Source organism: Fukomys damarensis, unplaced genomic scaffold (assembly GCF_012274545.1).
Source record: "Fukomys damarensis isolate Sample0158 unplaced genomic scaffold, DMR_v1.0_HiC HiC_scaffold_35, whole genome shotgun sequence".
Lineage (NCBI taxonomy): Eukaryota > Metazoa > Chordata > Mammalia > Rodentia > Bathyergidae > Fukomys > Fukomys damarensis.
This window is the reverse complement of record NW_022900947.1, coordinates 31,114,925-31,127,289: the sequence shown is the minus strand read 5'-3', so window position 1 is coordinate 31,127,289 and position 12,365 is coordinate 31,114,925. Positions and strand designations below refer to the sequence as shown.

General features: G+C 44.8%; 1 protein-coding gene across 1 annotated transcript in view; it reads right to left on the bottom strand.

The window, feature by feature from the left end:
• Chrna9 (cholinergic receptor nicotinic alpha 9 subunit) overlaps window positions 1–8,507 on the bottom strand; it is a 27,154-nt gene extending 18,647 nt beyond the window's left edge. The window contains exon 1 of the mRNA XM_033758925.1: window positions 8,387–8,507. Within this exon, the coding sequence (XP_033614816.1) occupies window positions 8,387–8,441 (55 nt within the window). The 5' untranslated portion in view covers window positions 8,442–8,507. The remainder of the gene's footprint in view (window positions 1–8,386) is intronic.
• Window positions 8,508–12,365: the final 3,858 nt, after the last annotated feature.

Sequence of the window (12,365 nt, the reverse complement as noted above, 5' to 3'; positions counted from 1 at the left end):
TAAAAAAAAAAAAAAAAAAAAAAAAAAAAAAAAAAAAAAAAAAAAAACAACAAACAGCCATTTTCTTTATTTACCCAATGATGGGCATGGGGCTGTTTCCAAGATTTAGCTTCTAAAAATTGTGCTGCTTTAATCATGGGTGTGCATATATCACCACGGTATAATGCTTTTAACTCTTTCAGGAAAATACCAAAAGAGGACAGCTGGATCAAATGGAGCCTCTAGTTTCCGTTTTTTGAGGAATCTCCCCACTGATTCTATTTATTATTTATTATTTATTTATTTTGGTACGGGGCAGGTGCAGCGCCATTAAACTAAATCCCAGCCCCTGATTTCCACAGTGATTGCACCAGTTTACACTCCCACCAACAGTGACAAGGGCTTCTCTCTCCCCACACCCCTGCAGCGTTTGTTATGGGTTAATTCCTTGATAGCAGCCATTCTTTCTGGGGTGAGGTGGAATCTCAGTGTTGTTTTAATTTGCATCTCTCAAAAGACCAGTGATGCTGGGATTTTTTCAGCTTTTTTTTTCTTTTTTAATAATGATGAAGAATGATGCTCTCTCTCAATGTTAACATCAATCAAATTAAACCAGTGTTTTTTTAGAGAGACTTTTTCCCTTCTGAGGCCAAGATACTGATGAACAGAAAGTAAACTCCTCTCAGATTCACTCTAAAAATGGTCACTGGCTGTTATTCCAGAGACGTGTTTCTCCCTCTCCATCAGCTCCTCACTATGCCAGGAAAGAGACCTGTGCTATATGGCCCCACAGCTCCCAGGGTACCACATGAAAGAAGTAATCAGGTAGATTCACTTTTTTTTTTTTTTGAGGTCTCAAACCCACAGCCTTTGCACTGAACTACATCTCCAGCCTTTTCATTTTTTATGTTGAGATAGGATCTGGCTAAGTTGTTAAATTGCCCAGACTGGGCTTGAATTTGACAGTCCTCCTGCCTCAGCCTCCTGTAGTGATGGGGTTATAGGCATGTGTCAACACACAAGGCATAAATTCACTATTTAGGGTTCAGTAAGAGCGAAAAGCAGACAGAGCTCTAGACTGCCTTTCTTAAATGTGAATTCACATAATGAAAGTAATCTTTAAATATATTTCATTAGCGCTTATTAAATTTACAAAATATTAAGTTTCGATATGGTATTTTCATACATGCATATAACATATTTTTATCCTATCTATTCCTCATTGCCCTCCCTTATACCTCCTCTTACTCTCTTCCCCTTTTCTAATAATAGACTCCCTTCTACTTTCCTGATGTTTTTAAAGATTCTATATATTAAGGAAAACAAGACAATATTTGTCTTTCTGAATCTGTCTTATTGTGCTTAACACGATGGCCATTTTGTTCTTTTTTCTGGCCACATAATAGTCCATTGTGTGTGTATGTGCATGTGTGTTATTTTCTTTATCCATTCACACATTTTAGAGCATTTCTCCAGAGCACAAGGATCTTTTCCACAGCTGCACCTTTTGAGAAACAGCTGTCCCTTGTGACAAGGCCACCAGAGCACTGCTAACCCATTTCAGAGTTGCTGGGAGCCACAGCCCTCCAGACAGACCAACACAGAGGCCTATTCTATCCTCAAAATACAATATCAGGGCATTAAATTCATCCTAGAAGATTGTGCCATTTTTTAAAAATCATTTTTATTGCATAAGCAGTGCTTGTGCCTATCATAGAAAAATTAGAAAGCACAGAAAAGCAGAATGAAGAAAAAGAAAATTCTCCCAGATGGGTCGAGCCCGGCAGAGAGGGTCCACCCGGGGGCTGTCTCCCTCATGTTCTTGTATAGCCCAGGTGCTGCATCTGTGGGCGCTGGAAGGACAACCGGCTGCTAGCTGGGCTCCTTCTCGCTTACTGCCGGCCTAGAGCGCTGAAGTGCAGTTCTCTCCTGTTCTGAGGCTTGAGCTGTGGATGATGGGGTCTGCCTGGACCCTCACCCCTCTCTCCTGGCTCCCTGCTCCCTCACGGAACCCTTCTTGGCTGAATGAAGCTTCTCAGAGCCTTTGCCCACCGGGGTCACACGTCCGGGAGCCCCCAGGTGGAGCGGGACGGTGCTCCAATCCCTTGAAACAGAGCTGTCTCCTAACCCAGGCTCAATGGCCTTCTCCCTGCAGCAGAGGGTGGACACCAAGGACAAATTACTTCATCCTACTCTGCATATTTTTTGTAACAGAAATTGCAAACGTCAAACATGGTGTCTTAAAAGGGTTCTTCTCCCCACACATTAATGACAGGGATGCTTTCTCTATTTCATTGAACGCAGAACTGGAGCACAGCTAGCCACAGAGAGCTCTCAGAGACCATGGATCTGAGCTCACTCATTTGAAACTGGGATGGGAAGTTGTCGGCCCTCAGGGGCTACCCAGAAGACAGCATACTCCAGACTTGCAGGTTTTTATTCCTGCCTTTGTTTTCTTAATCAACGGAAGCAGTGAAATGTACGGTTCAAGAGCACAGACTCTGAATTCGAGTCTAGCCTCACCGTTTACTTGCTGTGGAACTTTAAGCAGATTTCCTAACCTAAAATGGGGATAATTATAACTGCAGCTACCCTGTAAGGTTATTTTGAGCAATACATGAGTTAATACATGTGGAAATTTAGAAGTAATGCTTAATTATAAAAAGTGCTAAATAAGTCATAATTAATGGGTAAAGGTGCACCCTAACCACTAAAAAATTTAAATATGTAAACTATAGCTGGGGATTTAGCTCAGTGGTTCTGCTGCCTGCCTCACAAGCAGAAGGTCCCAAGTTCAATCCCTGGTACCAAAAACAAACAAACAAACAAATAAATAAATAAATAAACTATGGCTCCAATTTCACTATTTATTTCTCCCTCTCCCCACTTCCAAGCTAGTTTCCCTCTCTCTTTTTTATTTCCCTACCCCCAACTTCTCAACAGACCCGGTTAGGGAATAATTGTTTGATCTGAGAGACAGATGGACAGTGTATGGAAGAAGACTAATCCTGCCATCTTATTGTGGTCCAATTTCTGTCACCATGTTAATATTATTGTCAACCCACAATGGGTTTATTTACTTACTTATTTTTGTAGTAGTCTTTTTAGTCCTCTTAGGCATTTTGTACAAGTTACCCAGTCTAAATGTATTACAGAGATTGGCAATGTTTTTTCTGTAAAGCACTAGATAAATATTTTCAGCTTTGCAAGCCATATGATCTCTGTAAGTGCAGTAGAAGTGGCCATGGGCAAAATGAATGAGTATCACTGTGATCCCATAAAACTTTATTTATAAAAGTAGGTAGCAGGTCTTAGTTCCTTGACCCCTGATAAGGGTCATCAGATGCGCAAGTCCGCTTAGCCCAGCTCCGGCGGATTGCAGTAGGGGTCAGTGTCCAGGGCCAAGCAGGAGGAGCATTGCCTGCATGTAGGAAAGATTTGCAGGGCCAAGCTTGGTGCGGACAGAAGACACTGGGTTCAGCTTGGCCAGGTAACCCTCACCATCTTCCACAAGGGCCCTCATGCGTAGAAGGGGCCTTTCTAGTGAAAAGCCAGGAACACCGGGTAACGGAGAGCACACCGCAGCCCTTCTTGCTGTCTGGAGGTTGGACCAGTCTTCTCCCTTTCACACGGTGCCCCTTAGAGTGTCGTGGGCCAGGATTTAGAGTCTGTAGTCATGGGCAATGCGGCTGGTGGTGTTAGGAATGTGATCACAGCCAGGACAGGGGCTGGCAGCTGTGGAAAGCAGAGGAGTTTCCAAGGCGCATATGAGTCTCCCTCAGCCCCCTTGAATCAGATCATGGAGCCGGGAGGGTGGGGCTATAGCAGTTTCACTAAGAGCATTGTATAGAGTCCCAGGCTCTTTTCTTTGCCAGGATGGTAATCCAGCTCCCCAATCTGTACCCTAATCCATTTGGCTTGGGGAAGTGAAGGTTAGAGCGGAACAAAAGAGAATCAAGAAGTGAAGAAGGTGAATCTCCAGGGAAAGCGGGAAGAGTAGGCACCCTGTCTCGCTACGCAATGGGCCTTTGCTCGTGTGGGTGCGAGTCCTCCTTCCATAACCACATGACCACATCTCACCCTTTCCCACAAAGCTTCTGGCAATGTCAGTGATGTCCCGCAGACCAGAACACGCTTCCTAGCAAAACCCACAGGCCAGGCTCTCTCAGGGCTTCTGAGCATCTTGAAGAAAAATCGGGTTCTCAAACTTTTCTGTGACTTAAAACAGATCAAGCTTTGGACAATCGTTCTCCTGGACGCCACACTCTCTCTCTCTCTCATATCCCATGTATTTGTCAGCTACAGCTGTGCAACAACGTACCCTAGACTGGGTACTCAAAGGGCAGAACTTTATTTTCTCACAATTCTGGAGCTAGTAGTTTGTACATAAGTTGTCGCCAAGATTAGTGTCTTCTAAAGGCTGTTCTTGGGGCATAGACGGCCATCTTCTCCATATGTCCTCACATGATCTTCCTGTGCAGTGTCTGTGTCCCAATCTCCTCTTACAAGGGCACTAGGTAGACTGGAGTATGTCCCACCCCAAGACCCTCATTTAGCCTTAATGACCTCCTCTTCCCCAGGCGCACTCACACTCTTCGGTGCTGTTAGGCTTTGGCACATGTATCAATTCAACGTATAACACCCCACACGCAATCTGTCAGCAAACCCTTTACGACACAGCTGGAGTTCACCGTCACCCTGGCCCAAGCCATGGCTCTGCCGACCATGCTGCACCCCCTGCACTTGCCTCCTAGGACAAGTTCTCCTATGGGGAAGTGGCTGTTTGGAAGCACAGGTCTGGTCATGGCACCCCTGGCCCTCTGCACTGGCTCCTCATCGCACTCAGATGGACTTCAGGGCCCCACACGACGCCTCCCCGACTTCCCTTCTCGGGGTCCTCTTCCTGCCCTACTCACACCAGCCACACTGGGCTCCTTGCTATCCACAGACACACTAATGCCACTCCTGCTCGGGCCTCAGCTCTTCCTGTCCCCTCTGCCTGGGGCGCCCTTGCCCATATCCTCGTAGCTCCTCTCCTCTTCCTTCCTGGTGCAGCTCCCTGCCGTCTCCTCCGAAGCCCTTCCCCGATGGCCCTACACTGAGCAGCACCCCGCCCTTCCTCTTCATTTTCCCTGCTTTGCTTTTCCCTCACACTATGCCCAGCGGACACCTGTACAGGTGTCACCGTTATGCTTACTGTCTGTCTCCCTGCTAGAAATTAAGCTGCAAGAGAGTGAAGACTGGGTCTTGCTCTGTGCTGCCCAGAAACAAAAAGTACATTTATTAATTTCAAGAGCAAGTAGGACCTAAAGTGGGAAAACTTTGTAAGGGATTAAAAAGAGAAGAAAAGGCTAGCTGCCAGACAGAATGGTGGACCTATTTCCTACCGTTTGTAAGCTTACCAGAGTTTTTAGCACTCATGGCTAGCATGTTATTTATAGCCTTACACTGTTAATCTACCACTGTATCGTATTTTAAACTTTGCCAAAGCAAAGATCCTGGAGAACGTGAACTCTGTACACACCCCGTGCCTCATACGCCTCAAGGGCAGCGACTGCCCAGGTGAACCAGGCGGGTTTGCCTCTGCTGCCAGAAGAGGGCCTCGAAGCATCGCTCCCCTCGCCCTGCCCACCTAATGCATCAGAAAGGACCAAGGGATGAAGGAGGTCTCCTTCGCCCTGGTTCATGTTCACAACTGCGACGATCACTCGCTAGTTGTGTGAGTGGTGATAATTTCTCTGGGTCTTGTTTTTTTCGTTTTTTGTTTTCGTTTGTCAGAGTGAGACTTGAGACAATGATCTGAAAGGGATACTGTGAGGATTCGAGAGAACGATAGATTGCCAAGGATGTACTTGGTGTGTGGCAGTTCTCAAAACTGCTAGTGTGATGCTGTTTGCTAAGCCACAGAGCAGCCAAGTTCGTGTTTCTGGGTCAGGAGAACGGCCAGTACCCGAGCCAGGATATGATACACCCCGGAAGTCAGAAGAGGAAGGTAGCAGGCTCTGACGTCTCCGCTTTGCCCAGGCACACTCTTCCTCCCAGAAATCCCTTGAGGGAATATGTTAGTGATAATAATGCTTTACACAGCTGGGGTCTGAACTGGCCACGTGCTGAGGAACACCTCTCCCTGGGAACTTTCCAGCCTCCTGGCCAGGCCACAGGGTTCTCGAGTTTCTGATCCTTTCTCGCTCCAGTGTGTGCTCCCTCCCTGGCTCCACTTCCTCTTTTCATAGGGGACTGTGTGGTTACAGCTGGGCAACATCTCCCTGATGACAGTGCAGGAGGTGGGCAAATGACGGTTCCGTTCTGGGGGAGGCCGGAGGGAGACCCTCTTCTCCTGTTCTCAGAAGCTCACTGTCTCACAGTTGTTAATTCTCGTGAAGAGAAATGAGGAAGCACAGAGATGGCACCAGAAAACCAAACCATCGGCGCTCCCGAGTCCTCACACCTCACCAGCTGTGTGTACCCAGTGGTCCAGATCCTCGCTCATCCACCCCACCCCTGCCCTGTCCTGCTGAGTGGGAGCTAAAGGATGTGTTAAAACAAAGGCAAGGAGGGGCTCTCTCAGCAAGAGCAGGCCTGCTCCTCCCACCTGCTCTCAGGCTCCTGGGCTGGGGCTCAGGCCCGCTTAGTGAAGGCAGCTCTCTGGGAATGACGGACGGACACCTTCGTGTGTTTTCAGGGCGCTTATAAAGAACAAAGATTTATTTCTCACAGCTGCAGAGGCTGGGGAGCCCAAAGGCACAGTGCCGGCCTGGGAGGGGGCCGCATGCTGCGTCCTAGCCGGCAGAGGACCCTGTGTGGTGAGAGAGGGAAGGCCTCTGCTCAGGTTCCTCTCCTTACAAAGCCCTCAGACCCATCAGCCCTCCGCATGACTTCTTCTGACCCCGCCTGTCTCCCTCTGGTCCCGCTTGCAAACACCATCGACATGGGAATTGGAAATAAAGTTTCCAGCACATGAACTTCTGGGGGACATCAGACCACAGCAAGTGACACAGCTGCCTGCCCCTGAGAAGTGTCTGGGGGAGGGGGGAGGACAAACCTGTGGCCCTGGGGAAGGGCTTGATCCTGAAAAATACAGCAGGAGAACAGGAACTTTTGATTCTGAGTTTTTCCTCTGGGCTGCCTTTTAACATTCCATTTTCCATTTCTTCTCCCCTATCATGGCCACTGAACTGGGCTCCGTGCGCCTGGTCGGAACCAGAGGAGACCAGAAAAGCCACAGCCAGGATAAGGGAAAACAAGGGAAGGGAGGAGGCCGCAGCGACCTAACTCCACTGACTGGGGTGGAGTCAGGCCAGAGGCTAAACCCCACAGTCCTTTGAAGACTTACTGGGAGGCCGTATCAGAGCTTGAAATAAGAGAATTAATAAGACTAATCCTGTAATCATAGTATTGATGCTTTTATTTATGATGAAATTTTTTCATTAATTTTGACTTTCAAAATTACTGCATTAAGCTGAGCATGTTGGCACACACCGCCATCTGAGCTACTAAGGAGGCTGAGGCAGGAAGATCACTTGAGTCCAGGAGTTCAAAATTGGTCTGAGCAACCCCTATATCGAGGGCCAAAACAAACAAACAAACAGTACAAAAGAGAAGAATATCCCATTAAAACTTTGTCTGTATTGATGACTGAGATTTTGGGCATACCTTTAAATGTGTGTTAGAGACCAGTACCTCTCTTGACTCAGTTCAGGCCTGGTCCTGATAAAAATGGCCCTCAATAGAGCCAGTCAGCTCTCCTGATTAATGATTTGTTTTAGGAAAAGAAGACTGGAAGCTCTAAAAATTAACTAAAAGAATCAAAGTCTATATTTAAACCTATACCTTCCACCCTAGTAAAAGAATTAGAAGAAAGAATGAAATTCTCAACCACAAAAACAAACCAGTTCCAGACACAATTCAAATCCTCTAACAAAGCCTGGGCACTTCACCTTGGAGGCCAGCAGGTGTCTCTGTAAACTCCCTGCATATCCATGCACAGGAGGCTGAACAAACGTCACCCTGAGATCTGCTGTTTTCAACCAGCTTTAAAGAGATAGCACCAGAAAATCAACCTAAAAATTTAACAGCGACAAATACCAAATCTCCAGCAATCCATCCAGTTATCTTCTATTTTCCACTCATAGCCAACGATAATAAAAGCTATGAACAATTTAAGCTAAGAAATAGATGACTGGTCTGTTTGTCCCACTCAGTTTACTTTCTAGAATGCTGCTGCTTTCTTCTTTCCCTGTCCCTTTGCCAGATCAGTTCCTGCCGGAGCACAATTTTGCAATATCAGAACAGAGTATTCCTGGAAGAGCTCAGAGGAAAGAACAATCTCATCCCCTGGTCTGGAGGACCAAGGAATTTTGAAAACACTACTGAAACCATTTGCTTATATTTAAAAAGATAAACTCACGAAGTGCTGTGATGAAGGCGCTGGACACAAAGTGGGGGGAAATCTTCCAACACATGGTTACTCGGCTGGCTTTTACCTACCACCCTTTCCCTTCACACTCAGCCTGGTAGCACTTCCGTGAACTTTTTGTTCTCAGAGTACCCACAAATCCTTCCTGAAGGGTGCAGCAGACACCCTTGGAACAACCTCTGTGACAGGGCTCCTTCAGCCTCTCCTGCTAGCCCAGTGTGGCATCCGGCTTCCTGTAACATTCAGGATGACCACAACAGGGAGCAAAGGCTAGTCCAAGAGATGCTCACAAGAACTCTCCTTATGCGGTCATTTCTCTGGGTTTCCATGACAGTGAAACCCTCCCATTTTCCTCCTAACTTTCTAGGCGAATCCTCTTCATCCACACTTTCCCTCAATTTTCGATTTCTCAAGATTCAATCTCAGACCCTTTTGCTTCGGTCAATGTAGCAGAAAATCATAGCAGTTACGATGAGACCTCAAACTGTGATTCCAAGGTGATAAACCAGTTGTGTGTCCCAAAGGCAGACTCTCTCCTGCATGTCTAAGGAGATGCATCTTTTATATGAGTTGCCTTCCTTTCAAAGTAGGATCAAAGCAGAGGGAGTCTTGCTCCAATGCAGATTCTGAACGAGCAGGCCTCAATATATTAGTAATGTTTGCTGTTCATGCAGTTTATAGCCAGTCATCTTGGGGAGTGTCTACATGTGCATAACACAATTCTTTTCTTTTGTTTGTTTTGTTTTGAATCTCCTTCCTCTTCTCTCCTCCTCCAATTCTCCTATCCCATCTTTTATTCTTGTTACTCTTAATCTTAGCCCATGTTGTGGCCTACAACGCTTCCATTAACTGAGGTTATTAGGTTTCTGTCTCCTCTTCATTCTGCTTATTTCCCCTCCTCTTAATCTTAGCCCATGTTGTGGCCTACAACGCTTCCATTAACTGAGGTTATTAGGTTTCTGTCCATGGCTCCTCTTCATTCTGCTTATTTCCCCTCTCCTCCTCCTCACCCCTCGCCCTTGTTCCCTTGGACTACTTCATTGTTGTAAGAGATCTATCTCCTTGACCATTTCTATTCACCCTTCATTCTTCTCTTTGTTTGTACTTTGCCTCATTCAAAGGAGAGATACCACACAGTATTTAAGCTTGTGTGTCTGGTTTATTTCACTCAATTTATGTTTTCCAGGGCCATCTAATTTCCTACAACTGTCTCAAATGTGTCATTCTTTTAGCCAAGTAATATTCCATTACATATAGATGCCGTGTTTTCTTTTTGCAATCTCCCATTGATGGGTATACAGGCTGCTTCCAGGATTTAGCGATTATGTATGAATTGTGCTGCTATAAACATTGGTGTGCATGTATCACCGTGGTGTGATGATTTGAACTCTTTGGGGAAGACACCTAGCAGGGGTATCACTGGGTCATATGGAGTTTCTAATTCAGTTCTTTGAGTAATCTCCATGCTGATTTCCATAATGGTTGTACAAGTTTACATTCCTACCACCAATGAAGGAGAGTTCCTTTTTTTTTTTTTTTTTTTGCAACATAGCCTCCCCAGCATTTTTTATTGTTTGCTTGCCATTATTTCTGGAGTAAGATGGAATCTTGAGGTTGTTTTAATTTGCATTTCTTTAGTGGCTACAGATGTTGAGCATTTTTTCATATATTTATTGACCATTTGTATTTTTTCCTCTATGAAGTGCCTATTTATTTCTCTTGCCAGTTTTTGGGCTGGGTCTTTAATTTTAGGTGGCTTAATTTTTTTTTTAATTCTTTCTATATTCTAGATGTTGTCTTCTGTCAGCAGAGTAGCTGGCAAAAATTTATTCCCATTTTGTAAGTTGTCTCTTCACTCTACTGACTTATTCTTTTGCTATACAGTAGCTTTTTAGTCCGATTTAATCCCATTTGGCTTGTTATTTCTTGTGCAATTGAGGTTCTGTTTTGAAAATCCTTTCCTACACCTATGTCTTCAAGTGTTTTATCTATTTTATCTTCCGTTAGACTTAATGTTTCTGTTTTAACATTTAGATGTTGCTGTTTTAATATTTAGATCTTTTATTTGTTTTGATTTTAATTTAGTACATGGTGAGAGATAAGGGTCCAGCTTCAATCTTCTGTACACAGATAGCCAATTTTCCCAGCACCACTTGAATAGGCTATCTTCCCTCCAACGTGTTTTTTGTTTTTCCTTGGTGGCTTTTAAATTTCTTTCTTTTGTTTATGTTTGTTTGTTTGCTTTGTTTTGTTTTGTTTGTTACTGGATATCTGATAATTTAACAAGGATATTCCTTGGTGGGCTTCTGTTTTCATCATAATTGTTTGGTATTCTATACACATTGCTTACTTGTATTTCAAGCCCTTTTCTTGTATTCAGAAGATTTTCTTCCATGGTTTCTGTAAGCACATTAGTGAGTCCATCTGGACGCCATCTTCTACCTTTTCCCTAACTCCTACTAGATCAGCCTTCTCGTTGTCCTCCAGCAGCTGTTGGAGTCTTCTCCTGTTCTCTTATTTTCATCCTAGCTGTTGTGAACTCTTTATGAAGATTCACTGTTTTGTCCTCAGTATCAGACACTGTCTTCAAATTGGTCATTTCTGCAATGCATGAATTCTATGTGATTTTTCATTTCAGGTATTTCTGTCTGACATCTTTATAAGGAGTGCATATATCCTTGTGGACTCCATCATTCAGATGTTGCACTGCTTTGTTAGCTTGTCCAGTTTTTTACCTGTTTCCCCCAAATTCACCATGGGCGTATGGAGTGAAATTGCTATGAGCTTTTGGTCCACTTCCTCTTTGAACTCATCTATTTTCTTCATCTCTTCTAGGGAATTTTCACAGATTGTGCTACCTGGTGTTTGTTCTCTTCTCCCTTTGTGACTCCATGCTCTGCCTCTGGAGAGTTAGGTGGGGTGGTGGTTCAGACCTCTTCTACTTCTGTGCTTTCCCCAAGGATAAGGTATGACTCCCACACAGCAGTGATGCTGCTGACTCATGGCCCACACTTTGAGTAGCAAGGTTTCAATGATCCTATCATTATCACAAGCATGAAACAAACCTACACTACAGACCAAATCGAAATAAGGTGATGGCTGAACTGTGGAATGGGGAATGTAGATGGTGAAAAATTGAAGAAAGTTGCTTCCTGGTTTCTAAAACTCCAAATCTATTTGAATTTTTGAAAAGACTTAAAAGTTTATGATATCAAAATTAAGTCTTTTTTTTAAAGGGCTCAGCCTAAAGACTAATTGTGCATGTTTGATTAACTAAGTCCAGTGTCCCCACCAAAAATCAATTATCTGCAACTTTGGCAGATCTGAATATATTGGGGCAGGGAAGAAAGGTGATCTGTATGATGGTTGCAATCCTAAACTGATATAGAAATAGGAAGCCCAAAGGTATAAAATAAGAATAAGAATTAGGTAATACAGTTGGGGGAATGGGTCAGTAGTGCACCACCAGTAACGAGTTAATAAATGTAACGATGGAGGTGACAATCTTACTTACATGATGCTATGGCTTGTATCTAGATGTCCTCACAAAGCCTCACGTGGACATATGTGGGGAATTTCAAAGGTGACTGGATTAGGATGTGTGAGTGTAGATTAAGAGTGAAAAACTGAGGGCCGGGGATTTAGCTCAGTGGTGCTGTTGCCTGCCTCACAAGTGCAAGGACCTGAGTTTGATCCCCGGTACCCACCCCCAAAAAAGAGTGAGAAACTGGGATTAAGGGTACAATGCAGGGATTAAGGGTGTGGCTAATGGAAGCCCCACCTTGGTTGAGGGTGGCACCAATCCAAGGCTGGTAGCCTGTATGGATTAAAAGGTAAAGGCAGACTGGCTGCTTGCTGCTTCTGTTCTTCCGCTGCTGCTATTGCTTGCTGCTTGCTGCCGTCTGCATGCTCTGGCATGCCATGGACTGTTTCTCTTCTGTGATGCCCTTCTGCTATGCTACCCTGCCTT